Here is a 26,650-nt window from a genome sequence, read left to right on the forward strand (position 1 = left end):
CTTAAATGTTAAATGTGTGTTGTGTTAAAATAATCCATGAATAGGAACTAACATTTCTTAATAGATTTTCATAATTATGTAGCATGATTTCTCCATAACTTTGTCACTGACATATCAGTGTTTTAATTCTAAAATGTCTATTTTATATACACGCACCTAGAATATCTTCCTTCTCATTCACAATGACATACAAGTTTTTTTTAAAAATAGATACATATTAATTATAAGATGGAAAATTGTGGCCATGTGTTCAGAAATCTTTTTTTCCCATAACCGTTGTCTTGTCCTGAGAAACTAACACGGCTAGACTGCGATGCACTGTTCGTGCACCCTCTCGTGTTCTAGAATGTATATATGTGTGTGTAGCTCCCACAGCCAAACTACCATTTTTATTTAGGTGTATTGATCTGTGTCGTTGTGTCACTAACTGTTGTGTTATTGCACCGTTAACAGTTCGCATGGACTCATGTCACTTTGCTGATCACTGTAACTCAATCTCATCTTGTCATCCAAAATCTGTTTGAAGGCATGATCTGGTAAGGGGACAGTAATTCTTGCAAATCTATGCATATGTCTCGCGTCATGTATATATGTTATTTCTGACAATTACCCCTTCCCACCCCCTACACAAAGTATTGACTGGTCCCTTGTCTAAGCTTTATCAAATATCTGGAATCAACAAGGAAGTAAATTGTGAATGTCCAGTTCTGTGAATACCTGAGGTCCACCTTTACACTGACAAACCCTCAGATCTTCACCCTTTGATCACTGCCTCTACTGCATTCCCACGGAACCCAAAGAAAATATGGGGTTGCATCACCGTCCTATATCTTTTTTCTTGGAATTCCAATAAACATATCTCAAACTTGCTTCTGAAGTCTTTATGACTTGGGTGAAGGCCAGGATTGCAATGAAAAACACGAATGCGTGTAGGTCGGCAAGTCGTAGAACTTCTGGCTAGGAACAGGATCTGTGTCTTGGAGAAGCATCCTGGCCCTGGCCATGACCCAAAGAACTGAGATGCTAGTGTGTATGTCAAGTCTCCAGCCAATTTACGGCTACCCCATAGGGTTATCAAGGCACGAGACAAACAGAACAGTTGTGCCATTGCTTGCCCCTACGTATCTACCCTGGATTTCCTTGGTGGCCTCCCATCCAAGTACTAACCAGGGCTGACCCTGCTTAGCTTCCGAGAGCTGATGCAATTAGGGCTTGCTGGGCCATCCAGTTCAGGGCAGAGGGATACTAGTACTATGAGCCAAGAGGTGCTTTGAACTTGTTTATCACAAACAGCAGCCCTCCCCACCCAAACTCTCCATAGCAAACTGCTTTTTTTTTTGATGCTTTTGATGAAATGGCACGAGGCAACTGTTTCTCTATGCTACATTAAACCCTTTGCACAAGTTGAAGTGGCTCTTTGGATCCCAGCCCTGGTTTCCTGTTGTCCAGAAGTCTCCTATGATGTAAATGGAAATTAGGTTTTCTGTTGTAAGAAAGAACCTGGCTCCAGCTTCCCAGCCCCTTTGTTTTTCTTTTTGGTTGGAGAGGGGGATGGGGAGCCTCTGCTGATTACCAGGTCAGCCTTGTTTATTTTAATTTCACATATATAGTGTATAGACTATTTCTCTCTCTCTCTCTCTCTCTCTCTCTCTCTTGGCATTATGCATCTCTTTCTTTTTCTGCTGCTGGTCTCCTGCCCCCTACCCCGTCCTGATACTTGTCTCTTAACTTATTTAATATCTTCCAAAATGTTTGATAGAGAATTTCTATTGTTCAGTATTTCCTCAGCTTAGAAGCCCATGATTCAGTGAAGTAATCATCTTGCAAATGTTTGTTCGAAGTTTTTTTTTGCTCCATTGTCCTTTAAAGAAAAAAAACCCAGTAACTTTTAAGGGCAGTTTCATGTGGCTGCAAGCTGGCCAAAACCTACGAGCCACTCAATATTTGTAATGACATTTATATTGTTTTGTGTTGAAATTACTTCTTAACATTTCTTCTCTTTTATTGCTCAGGTTTCTTGTTCCAATCTCAAGTGTTATTTGCAATGATATTGCCGCTTATATCTTTGGATTCTTCTTTGGGAGAACTCCACTGATTAAGGTACAAAATTTGAGTGAGAGATCATTTTTAAAAATGGCGGAGTCATGCAGTCATATTTAAGGTGGCTTTCCGTTTTTGGGTGTCCTTCCGTTTTTGGGTGTCCTTCTGAAGAGGGGGGGCTGTTGGGCCAGAACGATCACCCCCACTTTACATCATGGCTCCCTCAGAGAGTTTTCTGCCAAGGGCTGTCATACTTCTGAGGCAGGCTGCCCGTAATATTAGCAAATAGGGGTCATCACAATCTTGCTTCTTTGGATAATTAGACATATCCTTTAATAGTTCATGTTCTGCACTCACATGTATAATATATTTCAAAAACCCAGAGCCGGCTTACTTTCTTAATTGTACTCCTTGCTCTTTTCTGTTTTCAACTTTCATTTCTCAGATCATCTTTTACGACAGCCATTCAGGAACTCTGGTCCAGGGAGACCCCCAGCTCATTGTTTCTGCTGGCAATCAGGGTGCATTGGCTGCAGGGATACAGCTCCCACCCCCCCACCCCCCCATTGCTGGCTGTATCAAATCTTGTTCTTGTTTCCTGCTAGTATGACTCGTGGTGCTGTTGCCAGGGATGAGAGTAATCTTGCTTAGCATCTAAAAGGCACCCAGCTGGTAGTGCCTGTAATGTAGCTGCTGCTATTAAGACATTGCCTGCCCGCCTGTACCAGGTTAATATATATTTTTGTAGGCTGCATCTTTAAAGCACAGGCTGCCTTTTCCGCAGCAACACGTAGCCACACATAAAGTTCTATAACACAGTGCTGCAAATTAAAAGATGCCTGGGGCTTTATCTGAATATTAGGTGTAAACAACCGTTTTTAAATGTTGTTTTCCTATTGCTTGCCCAGAATTTTTTAAATTGCTTCTATGATACCAAAATTGTAACTTTCTCATTTCTGCCTTGTTGATTAGCTGTCTCCCAAAAAGACCTGGGAAGGCTTCATTGGTGGCTTCTTTATCACAGTTGTTTTTGGATTCATCGTAAGTGGATGTGTCTTCTTTCATACTAATGCTGTGCTATTTGGCACCGGATTTTAAACGGGCACAGAGGAGCTTGAAATGCTGCCAGTCTGTTGCAGCTTCCCAGCATTAGGTTCTTAATGAATTAAGGTTTTGAACGCTGGAGATGACTACAACAAAAGACTTTGTTTACTGTGGTGGATGTGAGCTGGTTGGGTGTCACCAGCAAGATATGTAACTACGCCATCTGTCCTAAACATGTGGGTAGAAAAGATTCACATTACCCAGGGTGGCGTAGGAGCAGCCATGAAGATGGTGGCTATGGCAACCATGCTATGCTAGGTGATTTATAAGCTGGGCCTTAGTTGCGCTTTGAAAGGCATGGGCATTTTTTCCCCTCGGGGAGAGGACCTCATACAGAGTTTGTGAAGCTCTCATACCTTCATGGATCTCAGGGCTTCCTACTGTGTCTTTCAGGTTGCCTACCTTTTGGCTCAATATCAGTATTTTGTATGCCCCGTGGAATACAACAGTGAAGCTAACAGGTTTGTCACAGAGTGTGAGCCTTCAGAACTGTTCCAGTTACAAAAATACTCCATACCACCATTGCTACAGGTTGTCTTGGGAAGGGTAAGTACAGCGGGACCTTTAAATTAAAGTGGAATCTTATGAGGTCAAAGCATGGGTTGAAAGATTTGTTTAGGAGTGTGAGCATCTGAAAGGACCAGTTCTCTCGGTGGCTTTATATCTTTTCCTGTTTGCCTTCAGAGCAGATAAAATAGGAACAGTATGCATGGGATAATTCTTCACCTCTTGTTTTCCCAAAGGGATAAGAGGCTACAGCTGTGTACCGTACTGTATCTTGTTATGACACTCCCCATTTTTAGAAGGTTTGTACTTTGATTTGTTGCACTTGGTTTAGTGAAGAAGCAAAAGTAGAAGAATAAGGGGAATGCCCAGAAGGAGGTCTTCTGGCCAACAGCATTCAGCCTAGAAACCAGAGGATACTGATAAAGAGACAACCCTCTGTCCAGCTGATGGTTTTCTGAGCTTGTGAAGTCTCACCACTGGTTCCTTGAAGCTTCCTGAATCAGCTGGAACAACAAAGGGTGTAGCTTCCATTTGGACCGTTGGATCACTGCCTATTGAACCAGTCCTTTTTCTTGTTAGGGATCCTGGCTACAGAGATCCTTTGGTGGCATCTCTGCAGGTTCTGAGGAACTTCAGTGCGTATCCTGCCTGGTTGTCTCTAGTATGCAGGTTTCTGAAGTGGACTCTGTCCTCTAAGATGTAATATGCTGGAGACATCCCGATATTTACTGCTGGGGTTGGGGGAGGAGCAGTATTGCATGGAGTGTGATTTTTTAAAATTCATCTTGGGACAAAGGATGGCCAGAGGAAGTGGGTGAGCAAGTATTTCCTTTGCTGGGAACAATTCTCACTGAATTCCTGAATGGCTGCTGGTGTCCAGATGCCTCAGAGGGCAAGACAGAGGAGGATCCGTGGGTCAGTGGGACTGTTCCTCCACAGGGACAATTCTCCCTTGGTTCCCTGAGCTTTTAGGGCAGCTGGGAAAGCCTGAAAGGACTGGTAGGAAACCCTTTTGCAGGTGATTAGATCTAGATGAGAATTAAGAATCTGCTCTCTCCAGAGGACTGCTGCCTGGAGGATGGGCAGGAGAGCTGAGACAGAGAGTTTCTGCAGGCTGAGTTGAAGCCTTCCCTCCTTTTCAGCCGGCAACATCTGGCAGGCAAGAAGGAGGCAGAATCCTCTGCCTGGTGAGACCAAAGAGTGCTGCTGTCTTATCAGTAAAGAATGGCCTTTGTACATCTGAACAAGAATGCAGGTTCAGCCTCTGATATTATTGATAAGATGACTGTTACTGGATGTGCTTACATGTTGAGGAAGAAGTAAAATGGGTGTGATCAGCAGATAATGTTGTCCATCCTTACTCGTCAACCTGGAAGCATTTCATTTGTAAGGCTGTGCTTGCCCTTGTGTAGTTTGGGAGTGAGGGAGGAGAGCTGCCATGTCAAGGAATGCTCAGGACAGCCAGCGCTCATAAAGAGCATAGAGTTTGTACTAGATCCAGTGCTGCTGCAAAAAAGCGAGACAACGCAGCTTAAAAAATGCCTTCTCTAGCCTGACACGGCTGACTTGGCCACTTGGATCCACAGTATGGTAACATGGAGAATAGACTACTGTAGTGGCCTCTGTATAGGTCTTCCCTCGAAGTCAACTCAGAGACTACAGTTGGTGCAGAATGCCACAGCTGTATTATTACCAGGAGCTAGGCAGAGCATGCATATTACTCCCATTTTGCATTCACTCCATTGATTAGCAGGCTCAGTCCAAGGTTTTGGCTATCACATACAAAGCCCTTTATGGCCTCGCTCCCTCATATCTCCAGGACCGCCTCTCTCTCTATGCTCTGCCATGGCAGTTTTGCTAATCTGAACAGGACCCTCTGCAGGTGCCACCTGGCAAATGAGTAAAATAAATAGCTTACCTGTACATGCATATTCTCTGTAGCGGCCACCACTTTATAGAACTGCCTGCCTGAAGAAGTCGGGAAAGGTCCCGTGGTCCTGGCTTTCTGCAAACTGCAAAACTGAATCATCCAGGAGGGCTTTTTTACACAAACAGGGCTATGCTGTAAGGAAATGGTTCAGAGGGATGCTTTAATAAAGAGATACTATACTACTGTGTACTGTCTGTTGCTATAAGTATGATTCCATGAGTAGTTTCCACTAATATGGCATCTCAAACTACTTATGTTTTGTTCTAGCATTGTATCAGCTGGGTATTGGATTTCTGCTTGTTTTCAGATTTCTATACCCTGTTGTATTTTTATTGAATGTCCCAGTAGCTGATTGTGTTGATTTACACTGTGGAAGCTACCTTGAGTCTCAGTAAGAAAGGCAGACTGATGATGACGATGACGACGACGATGATGATGATGGTGGTGGTAATGATTTTTTGCAGGAAACAGTGAACTTGTACCCATTCCAGCTGCACAGCATTGCTTTGTCAACATTTGCCTCCTTAATCGGACCTTTCGGAGGCTTTTTCGCTAGTGGCTTCAAAAGAGCATTCAAAATCAAGGTGAGTACCATTTGGAGCATCTCTGTTTGTTTAGTCTTTTATGTGTACTTTCTGTAATCGTTTTAAAACGAATCTTGTGTCTTAATTTCTTACGGGTGCCTTAATACATGAAAAGCGCTTTGACCAATCACTTAAATGGCTCAGCCGCCAATTGATTTAAACGGCAAATGATAAACTAAAATATCTTTAATCGGTTGACTGTCTTAAATGGGTACTAGTTGAAGAGAATCATGTTCATTGTTTTGGTCTCTCTTGTTCCCTTAAAGGATTTTGCGGACACTATTCCTGGCCATGGTGGAATAATGGATCGCTTTGACTGTCAGTACTTGATGGCTACTTTCGTGCATGTCTATATCACCAGTTTCATAAGGTATATTCACACAGATAATGCTTTAAGAAATTATTGCTGAGGATCTACATCAGGCCTGACCATTTCTTTGTGCCAGTCTTCAGTGCAGTCTCCTGACCGCAAGGGAAAAATCGTATAAGATATGAAGGATGACCTAGTTTTCACTGGGTGGCATTCATCTGGGAGTTCTGTTGGTCAAAACTACGTAATGTTTCTAAGATCCGCATCCTTGTTAGAAGATTAAAAAGGAGCCTGCGCTAGTACCACTTAAATAAAAGAGTCACAAGGAAGTCATGACTTGAGATGTAACTTTTGTCTCAGATAAATTGGTGGAATACGTTTTTCAAGGTAGAATTGTTTTTTTTTTTTATAATAAATTTTTATTGGATGGGTCAATATATAGTCAAATTACGATACAAATATAATCCATTTCAATTCCCATGAATATATTCCCCCACCCCCTCCCTTCCCCCCCTTTTCGATGTTGACTTCCAACAGCACTCCAGCCCCCCGTTATTAGTAACACATTATTTCTATACTAAAATTGTTCTTATCTTGTTATTAGTAAAGATCTTAACTATATCTTATCTTACTTAGTACCATTAAAACCCCTCAAAAGACCATAATTGTCCCTTAACATCCCATTTCTTTTCCATATATTTTTTCAACTTTTTCCAGTCTTCCAAAAATGCTTTTGGATCTTGATCCTTCAAGTTTCTTGTTAGTTTGTCCATTTCAGCCATGTACAACAATTTCCTTGTCCATTCTTCAATTTCAGGTATCTCTTCTCTCTTCCAGTACTGAGCATATATTATTCTAGCTGCTGTTACCATGTAATATAACAATATCTTATCATTTCTGTTAACATCTTCCAAATGCAAAGATAGTAACAACATTTCTGGATTTCTAGCAAGATTATAGCAAAGTATCAAAGACATCTCAGCACATATTTTCGTCCAAAAGTCTCTAGCCTTACGACAAGTCCACCACATATGAAATAGAGAACCTTCATGCTCCTTACATTTCCAACACTTATTAGATAGCTGTTTATTGGCTATGGCTAATTTTTTCGGTGTTAAATACCATCTATATAACATTTTATAGCCATTCTCTCTAATACTGGCACATGTTGATATTTTTAAGGTATTTTTCCATAGTTGTTCCCATGCTTCCGTTATTTCATTATTACAATTTATAGCCCACTTTACCATTTGTACCTTGACTGTTTCATCTTCTGTAAACCACTTCAATAACAATTTGTACATTTTAGAAATTGCTTTACTATTATCTCCCAACAATAGTTCTTCAGATTCTGAATTCTTGGTTCTAAAACCTGTCTTTCTTTGGTCTGAATCAAATAAGTCTTTAATTTGTCTATATTGTAACCAACCATATTTGACAACTCCTCATTTGGTTTGAGTTTCACCTCCTTATCTGTTACTTCCATTAGGTCCTTGAGGGTAAGCCATTCTCTTCCTTTGTATTCTAAGTTTGGGTTGATCACCTCAGCTGGTATAATCCACAGTGGTTTCTTCTGATCTATAATTTTTTTGTACTTTAGCCAAGTCAACAGTAAATTTCTTTTCAAATAGTGGTGCTGAAACATTGCATCCATTTTATACTTATCGTACCACATATATATATGCATGCCATCCAAATAGTTTATTATAACCTTCCAAAGTTAGTAATTTATGATTGGTTAATGACACCCATTCTTTTAACCAGACTAGACATATCGCTTCGTGGTAAAGTCGAAGATCAGGTAACTGCATTCCACCTCTTTCCTTAGCATCACAGAGTACTTTCATCTTTACTCTTGGTTTCTTTCCTGCCCACACAAATTCCAATATCTTCTTCTGCCATTTTTCAATTTGTTTTTTGTCTTTTATAATTGGTATTGTTTGCATTAGGAACATAATTCTAGGCAACACATTCATCTTGACTGTGGCAATCCGACCGAACCACGATAAGTTTAATTTTTTCCATTTTATCATATCTCTTTCAATTTGCGTCCAGAGCTTTTCATAATTGTTCTTAAATAAATCAATATTTTTAGCTGTCAGCTCTATTCCCAAATATTTAATTTTGTGTACCACTTCACAGTTTGTTAATTCACTCAGTTCCTGTTGCTTCTTCTTGGTCATATTCTTGGTTATTATTTTTGACTTCTTTTTGTTTATATAAAAGCCTGCCAAATCTCCAAATTCCTTAATTTTATCAAGTAATCTTGGCAAAGTTCGTAGTGGATCTTCTGCTATAAACATCACATCATCTGCAAATGCTCTTAACTTATAAGAAGATCCCTTTATTTTTATTCCTTTTATATTATCATCTTCTTTGATCTGCATTAGTAAAATTTCTAGGACCATCACAAATAACAACGGTGATAGTGGACATCCTTGTCTTGTACCTTTTCTTATTTCAAACTTCTCTGTCAGGTCGTTGTTAATCAAGGTAGAATTGTTAATGTACAGTAGCGCAAAATTGTTGAGGAAGAATCTACAAATGAAATTCCTGCTTAGAATTCCTTGGGTTTCTCAATACAGGTCCAGTTGATGAAGACTAGGCACTGTACACTTGGACTTTCTAAAAGCTTTTTACAAGCTCCTTCTAAGACACTTTCATGAGATGAGAGGTGCTGTTCTCAGTGGGATAAGCAGCTAGTTTTTAAAAAAAGAGTTAGGCAGGGCAAGAAAATGAGTAGTTCTCTTATCTCCCCAGAAACCTGCTTTGCATGTGTGTCTGGTGGGCAGGAGAGGGTTTTAGTGCTTAATTAACACTCCTGTACCGTGCCTCGTGCCAGACCTCCAAGAAAGCCCTCTGAAATCATTGTTCCAGTCTTCCTGGAAGGCCGGGGCCAGATCTTGGAGCAGTGAGGGGCTTATGTGCATGCAGAAGTAGCAGAACTCCTGGGCCACGGTGGCATAAAGGCAGTGGAGAGAGAGAGAGAAGAATTCCCTGTTTCCTTTCTTGCTTCAAACCGTGTTCCAAACCAGAATGTCGGTTCTTTGTTTTCTTCTTAGTATGAGTGTTCAGGTAGATATTAAGGGAAAGGGGAGTTGGTGCAGGGGAACTTGTTGTGCTTGTTTTATGCTGCTTCATTAACATGCTTGCTAACTTCCCAGTTAAAATGCTGTAGATGTTGCACCTTTCCCTTTCACTACCATTTAAGGAAAAACCTTTAGGCTTACTCTTTTAAAAATGAGTATTTGACCCCATAGGAAGTAGGTGGTGGAAGGTAGTATTGCAGCTTCAAGAACTGTTTCCCCCCCCTTTTGTCTCCTTTCATCTGACTGCCAGAGGACCCAATCCCAGCAAGCTATTGAAACAGCTGTTGGTACTCCAACCAGAGCAACAGTTAAATGTCTACAAAATGCTGAAGTCGCATCTCATTGAAAAAGGGATCCTTCAGCCATCACTGAAGGGGTAGGAGGACCAAACTGAGGACTACAAAGCGAGGCACAGCTGGAAAAGCAGGTTTTTCTTGCGCAAAGCAACGTGCGTTGGACTGAAGCCAGACTGTGAGTCAGAAGATAAGAATGTCTATTACTGAGATTACTGTGAATAACCAGGAGGCCATGCAATAGTTAAGTTTTTCCTTTTTTAACAATTGCATGTTTTGGGGCGCATACGCCCCCCCCCCCGAGTTTGAAGTAGTGAGACTCGTTCTTTTGTTTCCTGCTTCACGGTTTTTTAAACAGTTATGTGCACACTCCTGCACAAACTAAAGGGACATTGGGAGTGTGCAGTTACTTTATATAGACTCATTTTATTGCAATAATATTAATGACTCCAGCTCAGTTAATGACACTTTTTAGTACTGTGTTGATACCATCATAATTTTATGCGACAGAATGACTGAACTTTAACCAAACGGTGGTAGATGTTCTCGTCATCCTATGCCATATTGCGTGTACAAAATAGGAAAAGAAACCCGCAGCGAGGAACGTGCTGAGGCAGATGTTTTCCTGCACTGGATCCCTCGGATTGGTTTTGTTTCCGGTGATGAGGATAGCGTCAACTGGACTCTTATGAAAGGGGAATGCCTTTGGGGAGGTTGCCAGGACCATCCTGGTAGGATCTTAATGACCCGTTGGAGCCCAGGCGTCTTCTTTACCAGCACATCCTGTTTTGGGACTTCTAGACCCCAAGGAGCGCTCTGAACTGAGCCTTGGTCATTTGTGCCTCAGTGTGTGGGTGTGTTGATTGGAAATAACTCCCTTCTTTGGGGCAAGTGCAATACAAGTGCTAACTCAGCAATATTCTCATGAAGACGCCGGGAGGCCTGAGCTGGCCTGATCAACAGGTGAGGCGGAGCTATTGGCTGCGAGACGAATGCAAGTGCTTAGTTCCGCTACCAGCTCAGTCTCGAGGGTGTTGGGCCAACTTCATAAAATTAAAAGCATCTGTGGCAGCGGGGAGCACTTCTGGATCTGTTCTAGACAAATTGAATGTCGTCAGAGCACCTTGATGTTTGTGTGAGATGTGACTCTTCTGATATTTGTGGCATGAGTTGTTTTCTCATTGCTTTGATGCAATTTCTTTTTATCATGTCATAAACCAAAATAAAACGATTATTTTAAAATCTAATAGAAACAATGAATTTAAAAGCACACGATTGCCAAAAATGTTCAGTAGTGACTAAGTAGGACTTAAGGAATGAAGGATGCAGGCTTTGGGAAAGCTTTCCTAATTAAACCTCAGAGAAATGAAGGCAAGCTCAGAAGAATCCGTTTGTGCTCTGATAGGGCTTTCGTTCGTATCAATGAGGTCTGTGCAGCAGGATTGTATCCTCCATTTAGTAAGAGTTAGCTTTCTTTTGCTTAGAGCATTTGAATACAAATATATCTGAAGGGTTTAAGGTACTTCTCTTGTTGCTGCTTGATGAAACCATGCAGAGAGAGAGAGAGATCAGCCTTTGACTTTGACAAGGAGTAGGTCTGTTTACATTGTTATAGCAGCCAAGGTTGCTGTAGGTTCAGTTTTAAGGCTGCCTACATAGAACTGCTGTGGGAGGGTCATGTGTATAAGGTTGTAATTTGCTTCCTATAGAATGCAGCCTAAGTGTTCAAGTACATCACCAGCCTCCAACACAAAGGGCCCCTCTTCTACTATTACACTGGCAAAAGCTGTGGTTATCTTTCTTGTGCCATCTAGGAATGACAGAAGTTAAAGATCAGACAGGAAGACCTGCTGATATGGCTCTTTCCCTCGCCAGCAGTGACCCTCCCAGAAACTAGGCTAGACTTGACGAAGGAGAGGAGCCGTGTTATGGGCTCCTGCTACATGAACTAGATCTTCTGTGTTTCGGTGTGGGTGGGACATGGCAGCATATCTCATATTGCTAAGGTAACTTAAAACTGGATTCAGACTCCCTTTTTTGTGCCACATACCCTCTGCAGCTCCTTTTCAGTTCTCTGAAGAAATCCATTGCACAACAGACTTTGCAGTCATGCTGTGTCTGGCATGCCGCAGGAATCTTGTTTGCAGTGAAGTTCAGCACATGTTGGATTTCTTCAGGTGACTCATTTCTCTGGGGATCCCAGTGAACAATAATAGCAAAAGTCATTGCATAGTAAGGAAAATGGAATCATTTGGATCTATTGGAAAAGCAGCGTAATTACAAAATGAAAACATTCTGGCCCTACTTATAAAGCCTCCTTTTTTGCCTTCAGTAGTGCCGAGGTGGAAGCACCACTGAACAGACTGATTGTATTTTAAAATATAACTATCAATCACCGCCACCTAGTCTTCCATTGACTCTTTCTCTGTGATGAACAGTAACAACAGCATTCAAGAAATGCTCTTAGATATCTGTCACACTAAACCAAGAGATCCAGGCATGACTGTTAAGCTGGAACAAAACAGCCTAAAATTGAAAAAGTAGACTTGCCAAGGAAAAAGATGCTTGCAAGCAGGTTCAAGTTCAAAAGCATCCATAGGAATATTTGCACTGAAGTAAGTTGTCACTTGTAGGCCTTTGGGACTTAGGACTTCAAATACATAGGTTCTGTTAGAAAATACTCTGCCTGATTACTTATTCCAACCTGAAGATGAATTATATAAAATGTAAAACTTAATTTAAATGTAAAATTGTATCTTTTAGATTATTTTGGTGTAATTTTTACAGCATTTGTATTAAAATAAGACTATTTAAGCCATTGAATGCAACAGAAGAGCTGAATGTGCCAGCTCTGTTTGTACTGTTAAGGGGCACTGTTATAAAATGTTGATGCGTAAGAGAGAGATGCTTCCTGGCGTTTTTGAATGCGCGTTTTCCACTTCCACATGTTTGTGAACTACCACTGAGCACAGCACCCCACATTTTTTTGTTTCCACAGAGAACTCATACTTCAGATATGCTTCCCCTCCTGCCTGCCTCCCCTAGTAAATGCATATCTGAAACAGCGCTAAGGGTAAACCATTCCAGAAGCTGTTTTTGACATGCAAGCTTCATTGACAACAAAGCAGAGTAGTGTAGGTGCTGTGCTTGGTTAATTGCACCTCGGATAGCTAATTCCATATATGATTAATCTTTCCTAGAGAGGGAAAAAAAGAGATTTATTAACTTAACACTACAATTTAAAGCTGAAAACGAAACAGATTGTTCAGTAGGGACCTCCCCCCCTTTACCCAATAACGTCCTTTTGTTTGCATGTCTCCTGTGCAAGGCACTATTACTTGGGTTAGCATAAAACTGTCAAAGAGTTGTATGTATATACTGTAAATTTTGATCATTAAAATGGATGCTTCAGTTGACTGTTTCTGGGAGGAGGTTAATAAAACTTTGATCTTTCCACCCTGTGAATGCTTTTTTTTCTTTTTTCTTTTTTTTGTGGTGGGGGAGGAATAGGCTAAATTTCCCCCATGACCTTGTTTTAAATCCCCAGTTGTTTTATCTTTGGTGTTCATATTACATGGTTCTTTTTAAAGATTAGTCTTTCAAGTATCAGACTTGTTATTGATAAGTACCCAACTTTTGGGTACTTAACTGCGCTGTGCAGGTGGGCTGCTGTCCAGGGAAAGATGGCATAGCCTGCCCGAGACTTAAGCCAGAAATTTAAATCAAACATTTTCCACTTCCACCTGCTATCAATACATAGCGGTCAAGAAAGGAAGGAGCCTTCACCATCAGGTTAAAACAGCTCAGTTCTCTTCAGGCTCAGATTTTTTTTTAAAAGCCCCATTGCTGACACATTTAGAGCTGGTGAGCAAATCCAAGAGTTTTTATGATAGTTAATAAAGGTTGCTTAATGATTAAGCCAGCATCTGCTATCAACAAAATACTAAGTTTCAAAGACTAGCAGAGATGCAGAGTTTTATGAATATCATCAGAGTAGGGTTGTTCATTTTGTTTTTGCATTGTAGCTTTGTAAAAAGGAGCCCAGTTTGAAAGGGAGGCAGAGAGCTAGAACTTGTTCAGCAAGTAAGAGATACGGTTTGAAGTTAAGCGCCAGTTGAATGGGGAAAAACTCTGAACCAGTTAGTATTTGCTTTAGCTCCCAGTTAGCACATGCACTAAAATCCCATTAAAACCCCAGGGAAGCCATACCAACTTGGCTCTGGCAGGTTGGCAGTCCGTTCCAAAAGGTTTAAGAACAAGTTGCTGCAGTGTACTCAACCTTTCTCAATTGGAAGGGGAAAGTTCTGCTGTGAGGATCATCAGTTACCCATAGTTTCATTCAAGCAGAGCTCCTGGTTTACTCACCGCCCCCCCCCCCCGAGAACCAATGGGGAGACTATTGCTGATTTCCAGCAAACGTCTGTCTTAACCGCTTTCTTTCTTTGTATCTTTTCACATCCAGATGTAGTAGGGCAGTGACCTTGGATGACACAAATGCCATTGGAAACGATGTGAGGCATCTTCATTAGGGCCATTCCAAATTCTACTTGCTCTTGTGCCATTTTCCCATGGACCTGAGCGCACAGTGTCAATGCTATCAAGATTTTCTTTTGCACTCCACCCAGCATTTTCTCCAGTTCAAACATCCATGATTTTTCATAGTTGGCTATGCTTATCCTCAGATGAGACATACAAAATTGGATCCCCTCTCTCAATTCTCACCCACTAGAGATCAGCACCATTCTGGCCTCTCCCCTGAGAGCCACACCCAGCCTTTGGCCAAGCATTCCCATTTGATCTTCCACCCCCCAGTGCAACTTACAGGAGATGCATGACACTGATATGGCACCAGAGCACACAAAACCTCTTGATTTTCTGGAACCGGGTAAAGTACACAAAGAAACACAAAGCGATGACTTGGAAGTTATTAAGATACTCTGCTCAGGTAAAAAATCCAGATGTGAGGGCCTGACAGTTGATTAGTCAACCAGCACTTGACCCATTAAGCAATCTGACAAGAGGAGAGGGCATTAAATATAGAGGCAAGTGGCCAAATATTAAAATAAAATCCAGTTCCTACCTGTACTATTTTTAGTATTGTAGAAAAAGCCATTGTTCTATGCATGCAGACACAAAAATCCCTAGACTGGCAACAGTTCCACTATCCGTTGCGATAGCAGAATCAGAACCAAAGTGCAGGTTTTGGAAGAGAAGCAAGTTCTATTCCTGTATTAAACAGGCTTTCTTGTGGAATCATGGCCTATATAATGTATTGAGGTAATCTTCCAACTATTATAGACCTATTTTAGGAAGATCTGCTGCTAAAGCTGAAAGAGTGAGGGTGCTGTGTTCTTTACATCTCTTTGTATATAATGTTAAGAGGACCACCAAAGTGAGATTATTGTTCAGCAGAGAGGATTCCGTTTTAGGACAGGCAGGCTGAGAGACCTTGGCTTCTCCTCTGGCTCCAGAAAGGCTGCAGATCACCACAGTATCAGGCCCAGCACTGAGCTATACAACAGTCTTAGATTTCAAATTATGCTTTATTTGTATAATCTAGAAATGGTCACAGAATTACTGCCATATTGGGATTGTCAGAACATTTTTACTGGTTTTATTGAGCTTGACGATGCAGAATTTCAATGTTTAAAAATATTTAACCACAGTTCTGTAAAGATAGGCACACAAATTTGGTGGTAAATAGCAAGTATTTATTTGAAATGAAAACAAAAAAAAGTAAGTACCTGAACTATTGCATTTAATCATGTATTGTAGTTGTGTTACTCTACCTTTTTGCATTGGAGACAAATATACAATAAACATTCAGATATCACAGATTGCACACTAGATAGTAATTCTTCAGGCCTTTTACATAACCACCAAAAACAGATAATCGGATTCTGCCATATAGTACAAAATTCCCTCCAGTCGTAGCCAGTTATCTTCAATTTACTCTGGTTGCTGTACAAATAAATGGCCATTTACCTAGGGCGCATTACCAGTTAATAACAGGACAAAAAATATACATTGTACTGACACAAAAAGTCAGTTGTGTTAAGTCATGCAACAAGTAACCAAACTTGCTGAAATTAAAAATATTTTCTAAAAACAGTTTTAACTGCATAAATATTTTTATACACAGTTCATTTACTAAAACAAAAAGCTGAATCCTTGAATGATACAAAGCCAAAAAATAAGTTTCTACGGATTTTTTTTATACATGAGAAAGTGCAAAATAACATTTCTAAAGTGTTTTTGCTATTGGACTGATGAAGGCGAGAGGCAGCCAATCTCGTCTTCCTAAGCATGAACATTACAATTGCTATGAACAAAGGAAGGAAATGCGGATGCCCTGTGGAAGAAACCAAGAGACAAGGCAGAAAGGGGGATGCGAGTGTTCTCAGCCGAGCAATGGGCCAGTGACCCGTTGCTGCCTCAGCAAGGAGTTTTGGTGCAAGAACACAAATCGCCCCTTGGAGAAACAGAAGGCCACTGAGTCTGAAGTTCCCTACCCCGCCTCCCCCCTCAGCCAGTGAGCAACTGCCAGACTAGTTAGTCCAGAGTACTCCCCTACCCCTCACTGATGAAAGGCTTAAAAGGAGGTCCAGTTTAGTCGTAGGTGTTCACAGCAGATGCTGGCAAGGCCCAACTGCACAGAGAGAGTGGTGTTGCTCAGCCCCCATTTCTTCCAATGACAGTTCTAGGCAAGTTGCCACCAAAATGAATGGAGGCCGGACAGGGCACAATCTTAGTACAGTTGAGCCAAGTGCCCCCCTCCCTCGACCTTACCAGCAGGAGACTTCCATTTCTCCACCCCAGGTAAGAGTTCTGGAGGAATTCAATCCCAACTAAGCAGTTAATGGTATTCAACCTACCCAAACCTTAAATAGCTACTGACAAGGTTAACACAATCATCCATATGGGGGACTGCAGGGGAGATGACCTTCCATCTGAGAAGAATGCCAAATGTCAAAAGTGTAGAATAACACTGGTACAATGTGTCTATGAAGTTCACACACATACTTTTTTTTTTTTACAAAAGAGAACACAGTAAACATCCACACATCCTGCCATTTTCTAATGACCCAGCATTAGTTGCATTGTTCATGTTAGTGCCCTCCAGTGCTTAGAGTTTCATTTGGAATAAAAAATTATTTTTCCCCTTCAAGTTAAAGAGACAGATTCCCAAGTTAAACTAGGCAGAGTATCTGTTGAAGAAATGGAAATGCTGTGGGTTGAGGGAGCTTGCAGAGAATTTCAAACTCAATGAATTTTGACAAGAGATTGAATTTGTCCTGTCACAGCTGTTAGAAAGATGTTTTCAAAATACATTGTCAACCTTCTACTCAGTGTATAAATTTCTTACCAAGGATGATTAAGTAGACTAAATTGCCAATGAGCTGTAATTAACTCCTAAAGAAGAATCACACCATTGTCAGAAGCTGTGGGGGTGGAGGGCTCCCCTGTTCCCTGTGCAAGCATCTCCGATCAATGTAAAGGCTCCCTCCAAAGTGGTACAAAACCAGTTTTCCTCTGCTTTACCTCCCAGTATCACTTCTCTTCATTTTCACTTTCCAGTGGGCTGTGGTTTCGGTGGTGATCGTTTTTGACCCCTCTCTGCCCACAGTAGGTCTCCTGTGACCATGATTAACAACTTTCAAGACAAATGCATCTCATTACCTATTGACAGAATCTATACCTTGTGCTGAAAAAAATAATAAACTGCCACTTTTGAAAACCTCATGCCCACAGAGTTTCCAACTCTATGAGCAGGGGCATATCGTGCACTGAAAAAAGAGTAACTTTTAAATAAAGCACAGACTATAGATCTGAAATGCCAACCTGCCAGATGGAACTTCTCCAAAGAAAGTTAATGTCCCCGAAGTTAATGGTGTAATGCATTTCGCATAGGCTGCGGAGAAGAAACAAACCTCATTGAAGTACATGGAAAATGGGCCACTGGATCTTGCATTATTCCCATTCATTTCCAGGGGGTGGGAGAGCTGCAACAGAAATGTTAATTATGCCTAGAATCAGCATTACCCAGTTGTAGTTAGAGCAAAGACTGCAAGCCACTTCTGCAGCCAATACCTAACCGAGAAAATACGGCGTGTTGCAACTATTTCATTTTCTTCTGCAGTGTGTGTGTGTGTGAGGGGGGGGGGGGGTTCTCATGCAAGCCATTTACTACTATCTGAAGTCACAGCTGGCCTTTTGCAATATCTGGGTCAGCTGATTGCTACAGTTGTAAAGAATGAGTCCAAGAGCAAGTCCACAGTGTAGAAAAAGAGACCTTATTTAAATACCAAGACAGAGTTGCTAAAGAGCTTCAGTATAAAAAGTAATGCAACCGAAGAGGGTCCTTGTTATCTTACAGTTTAGAATAAAATATTCCAAGTCCTATCCCCCGCAACCCTGCAGCCAGAAAACAGGTTGGTTTTTGTTATTTTTATTTCCCTTTTCTCTCAGAAAAGCCTGGTTTAAATTAAGATAACACAAGTAACTGAAAAGACAAACATGCAGCCTGTAGTGAAAAGAAAGGAAAATCCAACTGAAAATACCAGTAATGCCTCTTGATGCTTTTTCTTTTTATAAAAAAAATCATATTTAAGTAGATAGATGAGCTAAAGAGCCAGAAAGTATAGTGGTTGATCTGAAGTCCCATGTAACAGGCAGTTAAGTTCATATTTAGATAAAAAGGCCATTATATCTATTTACAATATCCACAGTTTGCTTGCAAAGAAGGCAGATTTACAACTATTTTCTAAAAAGCTGCCTCCTTCCCGCAACACAAATAAGGTGACTAGCTCTACAAAACCAAGACAGAAGAAGAGATGTTTGAAAGGATGGGTGGGTGTTCCTTGGAGCCATGCTGACCGGGACCAGGTGGGCCTCGGTGATTCAACTGCAGATGCCGTGGCCCTCTTGCCTCCTGGCTGACACTCATGGACAGTGTGAATCTCTTCATTCCCATGTCTTGCCAATGTACATTTGAAATCAATGATCCCTTTCTCCTGCAGTGCTTCAGTGCACAGTCCAACGATGAAGTGCGTGAAGGGCTAGCGCGGCAATTCCCTTCCGAATGTGCTACTCATTCCTGTCATGAAGTCACTGAGTTCTCAGGGTCCCAGCAAGTGCACTGTGCAGTTCTGCCCTGCTAATTCCAGGATCCCTCTTCGGGGCCTCGCTCGTGCTGCAGGTTGTAGTAACAGTTCTGGCAAACCCGCACCGGGGAAGAGATTTTCAAACGCTTGATTTCAGACTGAAAGCGACTGCACCTGAAGAGAGGAACATGCAAAGCATTAGGGCTTCTTTTCTTTTCTTTGCACTTACCTGCTCAGAACCAGACTGCAGATTGCTCTGGGGGTTTCCTGATGACACTTCAAGAGTGAGCTAAAAGAAACGCCACCAGAAACCCACTGAACTCCACCAGGGAAAAGCCACCACTGGAACTGAAATGTGACTTCCATAGTAGCTGGCATTACAGTGGCAAGCAACTGGCTTCTTGCATATTGGTCAACTGCTGGGTGCGAGGAGAAAACGTGGGTCATGATATGTTGGTGTTTCCCTGCCAAACCTCGGAGAAAGACTGCTTTGAAAAGGGCCAAGACAGCAAAGATGAAACGGGTGCATCAAAGATACCCTGAGTGTGAACAAAGTGGTATCTTGCTGTTTCTCGTAAAATGGATTTCACCTTTACAAATTAAACACAGATCGAACAGCTTATCAAGTTTCCTAACTTAATGTCAGAGACATTAAGTAATCCTGTTTCTCTGAGCTTCTGGGAATTATGCCACTATTTCTGTCCATTTCCACTACAGGACAATTGGTGAAATTATTAACATTTACCTCTAAATAAGAATGTGCTTAGTCACCTAGGAAAAAAATCACACTGAATGAGTGTGAGGGGGAAAGACAGAAAATACCTGGTATGAATGAAGGGGCCTTGGGTTGGCTATTGTTATGAAGCTGTGAGCAACTTGCTTGTTAACAAGCCTACAGGAGAGCAAAGCTAGGTCTTACTTCTGACAAAAGAGCTGCCCACAGTTCCTGCAGTGGTGACGTCTTTCAGTGAGAGAGAACCGGACAGAGCAGCTGGAACAACTGTCTCCTCCCTCGTCTTTCACCCAGTGGTCTGCTGCAGAACGACCGGGTTGGTCACTCACCGACCAGCTGAACACTCTGCCTCTGCTGTCGCCTACAAGAATCCTGCTGTGGTCTCTGCAAAAGATAATAGTAACAACAATAATATTCAATTTATATACTGCCCTTCAGGACAACTTAATGCCCACTCAGTGGTATACAAAGTACGTCCTTATTATCCCCACAACAATAATCACCCTGTGAGGTGGGTGGGGCTGAGAGAGCTCCTAGAAGCTGTGATTGACCCAAGGTCATCCAGCTGGCTTCAAGTGGAGGAGCGGGGAATCAAACCCGGTTCTCCAGGTTAGAGCCCCACACTCTTATCCACTACAGCAAACTGGCTCTCAATGCCAGTTTGCACCTTCCACTTAGTCTCATGGCTGACAAGGAGCAGGTTAGCAAATGAAGGGATGCTTTCCCCATCACCTCCCCATTTCACATAGAAAGCTTGAAGATAATAGGCTTTATCAAATCAGATCAACAGGCCCACCCACCGAAGCTTTCTGCTTCCAGTGCTTGCCCACCAAATGTCTCTTGAATCTCACAAGCAGGGGCATTGTGGTGATGGCCCCTTTGCGCCCCCCCCCCCACTTTGGTACACGGAAGCATACTGCCTCCAAACTTGATGGCTCTAACTAGCCATCATGCCTAATTGTCACCAACAGACCTATAAGCTACAGAGAGTGTGCTCGATCATTTAAAAGCTATTTTCAACCAGAAGCCAATATTCCTGATTGGATCACAAGAATGGATTAAATATGCAGCCAGTCTGTGTTTTTGTTTCTGATGCCTACATCACTGGTGTTGCATCATTTTGAAGACACACACACACACACTGACAGAGAGCAATGCACTCACTTGGAAATGCCTAATGCTGTGATCTCGGCCGGATGTGCGTTGTCCTTGCGATCAAAGGCGGTGTGCATAGTTAGCTTGCTCCTAAATACTAGCTGACGCTCCCACCTGTAGCCTATGAAACAAAAAGATCCACATTGTGAAGATCCACACTGGATCAGGGCATGAACTATTGATCCATGACGTTTCTGTGATGCAAGTTTGATTTGCAGGTAAGCAGAAAAGCTACAGTTCTTGTTCAAACTTGCACAACTCTGAAGGATGCTCAACTCGAGAATTTTGTTCTGATACAAAGAAAGAGGAATGAAAACCAAACTGCACTGATGGATAAGAGCACCCTGCTTCTATAAGTTTCCCCGAATAAGTTTAAAACAGGAGTCATCTATAGGAAATGAGTTGAGGGCACACCCCACAATCTGAACCACACTGCTGATTTTGCTTTCAAATGTGGAGACAGCGTGACCCCCCTTTCGCCCGATGGCCTAACTTTGTCTCAATATGTACATCTGAGTGCAAGTGCAATTCTCTCACCCCCTCCTGAAAATGCTTCAGCTTTCAGCATGTGAACTGAACTGCCAGAAGCTTTTAAAGTTCCATACCGCCTATAAGGTTCTGGTCAGGAGAGCAAGGCCTAATTAAGGCTCTTTCTGAACGGAAACAGCCCCAGGCAGCCACTACTTGCCAGCTGGGACAAACATGCAAGTACCCAAATCAGCACTTGCTTGCTTCCCCAGCAGAACAAACAGTGGCTCTGGGAGCTGTCTCGGGTCTGGAAAATTTGCCCTTGCCTCATGCTCCTGACTGAAATTGCCTCCACTAATCTTGCATAGAAATATCTGCTCTGAGATCCCATTTACAGAACTCCAAGCATCGTGTCTGGGTTGGCCTTCAGCCAGGAAAGCACTGCTCAGGAAGAGCCTGCACTTCCCAGGATCCCGCAAGCATCCCAAAATACCCAGATTTTTCGTTCAGTATTACAAAGGGGAATTGCTGTACCTGGCTTGAGCTTGCTGTAATGCCGTAATTCCCCCTGGTTGGGATGTGGGTGGTTAGCCTGAGGGTGGGGGTATCCCTTTGCCTGCCCATCAGAGTAGTTCACAAAGATGAAACCCTCCTTCTCGTCCAAGCTGAGCTGGTCAGACCAACGCCTCGAGTCATCAGAGCTGCTGTCGGCCGACCATGCAGCTGTAGCTCGGCTTGAGGCCGACCGAGGCCTGTGGCTGGTGCCCCCTTGCTGGTTCGGGGCCTCCTGCAGCTTGGGGTCCTGGCTGAGGCCCTGCTCTTCTGCTTCCGAGTCACTGCTCTCCTCATCCGGGGCTTCCTGCCCTGCTATACACAATGCAAAGAAACAACCTCGGCTCACATTCTGCCCAGCCCCATAACACACACTGCCAGATTCACACAGTCCCATTTGGGGAGGATGGAGAGAATTATTTTCCTTGATAGTTTCATCACTACATGGAAATAAGGCATGGCTACCCCCAGCCCCTGCTTTCATGTTCAGCTCAAGCTGGTCACTAAGGAGAAGGGCAAATTTCAAAAAGCAGGCGAACTGCATTTAAAGAAAAGCCCCGCTTTTTCCTGCTTCTTTGCAACCAAGGACACGTTTGCAAGTTCTCCAAGTAATTAGCCTGTTACTGCAAGCTAAGATGGAGGGGGTGTGATTGTAGCTGTCATTTGTGCCGCTGGGGAGAGACTGAAAAGCTCTGGGCTAAAACTATGCTGGGCTCTGACACCACTCCATGAAAGCCCCAAACCCAGGTCCTCTTGCCGGGCCCCTAGCTGTTCCCTCTACCTCAGCTCTGGCCTCCCCCCATGCCCCCAAAGGATGACTATGCCTGCTTATTTCCTGATAGGCTGCAGCACCTTGGTACATGATCTAGCAGGTAGGAACTGTTCTCTGCCCTTCACTTCTAAATTACACAAGAGAGGAAAGCCTCCAGTTAATGCCTGAGCCCCGAAAGGGGCAAGGCCTTTAGAAATCCTCCTCCACTCCCTTCCTTCAGATGTTCGAGTCGTTCAGCACGTACGCAGTTCACTCCCCACCCCTGGCAGCTATATTCTGAACATGCATCATTAGAGTTTCTATTTTACACTTGAGCAAATCATAGCTGGAAAAATAAAAATAGACGATAATATCATAATCACCTATTTGTGTCTCTGGACACTCTTCCTGTATCTCGAGCACCTCCGCTGGTTCTGGTGCAGGCGTTTCTGGGACCTGCAGAAACTCCATTCGCCAGAACTAGGAAAACCAGATCAAAGTGTGGTTAGCAGACCTGGGCTTTGGCACCTATTCATATTTCATTTTATGCTGAAGGCCTTTAGTTCAGTCTTGACCTAAAGTCAGATATTTCTCATTTTGCTCGCTCAAAGGCATACTGGATGCTGAAAGTTTACCGATTTAAGAATTTATGTACCATACGTTCTCCAACAAGTTTGTCTTGTATAAACTGTCTACTGTTTGTTATTATCAAGGTTTGTTTTAAATTAGAGGCTGTACAAAGTAAACAAGATCTTACTGCCCACAGAACAGAATCAGCAGATTAGCTTTTGCGAGAACATCTAGAACAACTTAAAAGTTTTAAAAATTACTACGGGAGACATAGAGAGATTTGCTGGAAAATAAGTGGCCGGTGACGCACTTAATTCAGGCTGTTAGAAAAGGAGCTTCTCTCACCTTTTCAACTATTATTTAATTGCTCAGCGTAGGTCGTACATACTTTTTGGCGAAGAGAATGTTAACCAATCAAAAATATTTGTAATCACTGTTCAAGTGCGCTGCGCACAATATAATTTCAACATGTAGTCTGAAAGCTGACACTCAAGATTATTCCAGGATATAAACTGTGGGGAAATGATGCAATAAAACCCCTTGACTAAACCAAAGTTATAGCTGTACTATCTGGAGCCTCTGTCTGGACAACTGTCTTGGAAAAACTATGAATGAGGAAACCCAGCAGCTGAGTTGGGCAACCTGAGAATCTTGTACTGTGAGAATGTATCCCTTCACCCTTTTGAGTGTAACCTGTTAATAATGGCTGCCTAAAATATATAAGCCATCAAAAATGTCTAGATCCTGTCTTGGCATATTAAAAGCAGCGAATTTTAAAAATACATACCTCTGTAGGCTTTTTTTTTTAAAAAGGGACCAAGTATAACCAGAATCCAAAAAACTATACAAAGAATTCCACCAGCCCATCGGAACTTTAGACTACCAGGTCTGATTCCCCACTCCTCCGCTTGAAGCCAGCTGGGTGACCTTGGGCCAGTCACAGCTCTCTTAGAGCTCTTTCAGCCCCACCCACCTCACAGGATGATTGTTGTGAGCATAAAAATAACACACTTTGTAAACCGCTCTAGGTGGGTGTTAAGTTGTCCTGAAGGTTGGAATATAAATTGAATGTTTTTGTTGCTGCTGCTGTTATTTAAGTACTTTTGAAGCTTGAGTGGTCTTTCTTGAATCCCCCTCGGCATTCCAAAGTCTAAAGTGATTCTGGGCAGGTATCTTTGTAGGTCTTTGCCCATAAAAAAGCCGAGGCATAATGTTAGTCTCTGCTTACAAAACGCAACATGGAAAATCCAGAGAAGTGCCCCCCAAAAAGGAGGTGAGGACAGGGCTCAGATGCTCCCATCCACTGTTTCTAACACACAAGGTCTAAAGCCTTCTGTTTTGCAAAAGACTTCGCTCTAATCCCAGAAGACTGACAAGCACTGGAGGCAGCAGGAGGAATGCACCCAGTTGAGCATTCCGGACTGCAGCACTACCCACTGTATGGGGCTGAGCTGCGCAAGGCACTTAATCTAATACTGCAGAAGAGTCCATTCATGGATTCCTCACCAAATTCACCTCTCAGGTTTAGTTTTTGGCCTGAACCACTTAAGACAACAAGTAAGAGCTCACATGATTGAATGCTCCTGTGTACAAAAATGGGGAATAAATAAGCCAGCATGCTTTCCCCCCAATATGATACTTTTGTGAAGGGTTAGGTTTTGTTGTGTATGTCTGATAGAGTATTCAGTCATATGCCCTGACCTGGATAGCCCAGGTGAGCCTGATCTCTTCAGGTCTCAGAAACTAAGCAGGGTCAGCCTTGGTTAGCAATTGGATGGGAGACCTCCAGTGAAGGCCAGGGTTGCAGAGGCAGGCAATGGCAAACCACCTCTGTTAGTCTCTTGCCTTGAAAACCCCACCAGGGGTCGCTGTAAGACAGCTATGACTTGAGGGCACTCTCCACCATGCCATTCAATCATATATGAACTCCCACTTACTGGTACAGCCAGGCACAAGTTTAATTGCCTCCTAGGCTGTTTGAGAGAATTAGGCCTTAATGTTACTTCACATCTCTGGCAATGTCAAGACACTAATTTTTTATTAAAACCAAACTGTCATTTTAAAAGCTACAGAGGAACATTGGAAAAACGTAATAAACCATTACCGATTCAATCTAGTAATTAAAAGAAAACTATCTTCAAAAGGAAAAGAATATGTGTACAATCTCAACAGCACTGTAATGTATATTTAAATGTATAGCCTTACATTTATTGCCCTTCCTACTCATGAAGGCTTGGGCAAGCTCATCATATGCAAAAAGTGATATTACCATTTATATTAACATTGATTCAGCAGCTAAAAGCGTATTATAATCCTTACTCCGTTTCTGCTGTATGCCCAAACCCATGTCTCTAGAACATGGTCTTTGAAGCTACTAGTTACCTGAACAGGTAAGGAGCTGCAATTTGGAATAAGTCCCTGGAAATTCTATACAAGGGATTTCATGACACATTTTTAAAAGATTATTATGGGGATTTGGTTACTGTTTCTTTCATCTGCGTATGCAACTGTCAGCCAAGATCACGGTGGTCTCAGGCGGGAGGTGACGGTATGAACAGTAGGAAGAGGAACGTGTAAGCTATCCCACAACATCAAGTTTTAAGAGAGAAATGCGGCTCTTCTATATATTTATTTCAGCGCCGTCACTGATACTTACTCGGACTACCCCATCCGAATGCCCGGTCACAATAACATTCTGAGTATCCCATTCATTCATTTCGGACATGCAGCAACACAGGATCTGCTGGCTGCGTCCAGTGAAAGTGTTCACGCTCACTATGGGATTCCCATTAATGCTCCATACATGGATGTAAGTGCCAGCACAGGATACAATATCACCCTGGAAAAGAGAAAACAAGTTCTAAACATGATTAGGTCTAAAAAGAAAACCCCGAGACAAGAGTTAGGGCGATAGCCAACATAAATTGTGTCCTCAAAGGGGAGTGGGGAGAATCCCAAGTTTCTGAAGGCATCAAGCAAAGTTGGGTTGGCAGCTCAAGAATCCCCAACTTACTCAAGACTTGGTCAGGTTTGGCTGTGTAGTCAGGTGGTTACATTATAATTCAAGACAAACTGAATGCTTTTCATACATAGCTGCAGTCACATGGGAAAGGCCATCATCATATAGGCAGGGCCAGTCACAAAAGCCATTCTTCGCTGATTGTGGCTTGGGCCTAGGGACGTGACATTGGGAAAAGCCACTGAACTGGCCCCACACATGTGCTGTTTTACCACCGATTCACAGCCCTCTCCTAAAAGAATGGCATCTGCTTTATAGGCAGAAAGTCCCGCCATCTCCACAAAAAGGATCAGGAAGCAGGAGATTCTATGAAAGACCTTAACCTGAAACCCTGCAGAGCCACGGCCAGAGTGTACAATACAGACCTTGGTGGACAATGGTCCTGACTCACCATCAGGCAGCTTCGTGTGTTCAGACGCTGTGGGCGGAAGTTGTAGGGAA

At 42.5% G+C, this 26,650-nt stretch overlaps 2 protein-coding genes across 2 annotated transcripts in view; one reads left to right on the top strand and one right to left on the bottom strand.

The window, feature by feature from the left end:
* Positions 1–13,322, top strand: part of CDS1 (CDP-diacylglycerol synthase 1) — a 29,376-nt gene extending 16,054 nt beyond the window's left edge. Inside the window, exons 7-13 of the mRNA XM_054990097.1 lie at positions 454–536; positions 2,013–2,100; positions 3,013–3,081; positions 3,538–3,690; positions 6,046–6,165; positions 6,432–6,535; positions 9,815–13,322. Of these exons, the coding sequence (XP_054846072.1) occupies positions 454–536; positions 2,013–2,100; positions 3,013–3,081; positions 3,538–3,690; positions 6,046–6,165; positions 6,432–6,535; positions 9,815–9,944 (747 nt within the window). The 3' untranslated portion in view covers positions 9,945–13,322. The remainder of the gene's footprint in view (positions 1–453; positions 537–2,012; positions 2,101–3,012; positions 3,082–3,537; positions 3,691–6,045; positions 6,166–6,431; positions 6,536–9,814) is intronic.
* Positions 13,323–16,862: 3,540 nt separating this feature from the next.
* Positions 16,863–26,650, bottom strand: part of WDFY3 (WD repeat and FYVE domain containing 3) — a 176,241-nt gene continuing 166,453 nt past the window's right edge. Inside the window, exons 61-66 of the mRNA XM_054989609.1 lie at positions 25,847–26,029; positions 23,004–23,100; positions 21,852–22,184; positions 20,859–20,970; positions 19,881–20,078; positions 16,863–19,135 (exon numbers count right to left, since the gene is read on the bottom strand). Of these exons, the coding sequence (XP_054845584.1) occupies positions 19,015–19,135; positions 19,881–20,078; positions 20,859–20,970; positions 21,852–22,184; positions 23,004–23,100; positions 25,847–26,029 (1,044 nt within the window). The 3' untranslated portion in view covers positions 16,863–19,014. The remainder of the gene's footprint in view (positions 19,136–19,880; positions 20,079–20,858; positions 20,971–21,851; positions 22,185–23,003; positions 23,101–25,846; positions 26,030–26,650) is intronic.

The sequence above is a fragment of the Eublepharis macularius genome, chromosome 10 (assembly GCF_028583425.1).
Source record: "Eublepharis macularius isolate TG4126 chromosome 10, MPM_Emac_v1.0, whole genome shotgun sequence".
Lineage (NCBI taxonomy): Eukaryota > Metazoa > Chordata > Lepidosauria > Squamata > Eublepharidae > Eublepharis > Eublepharis macularius.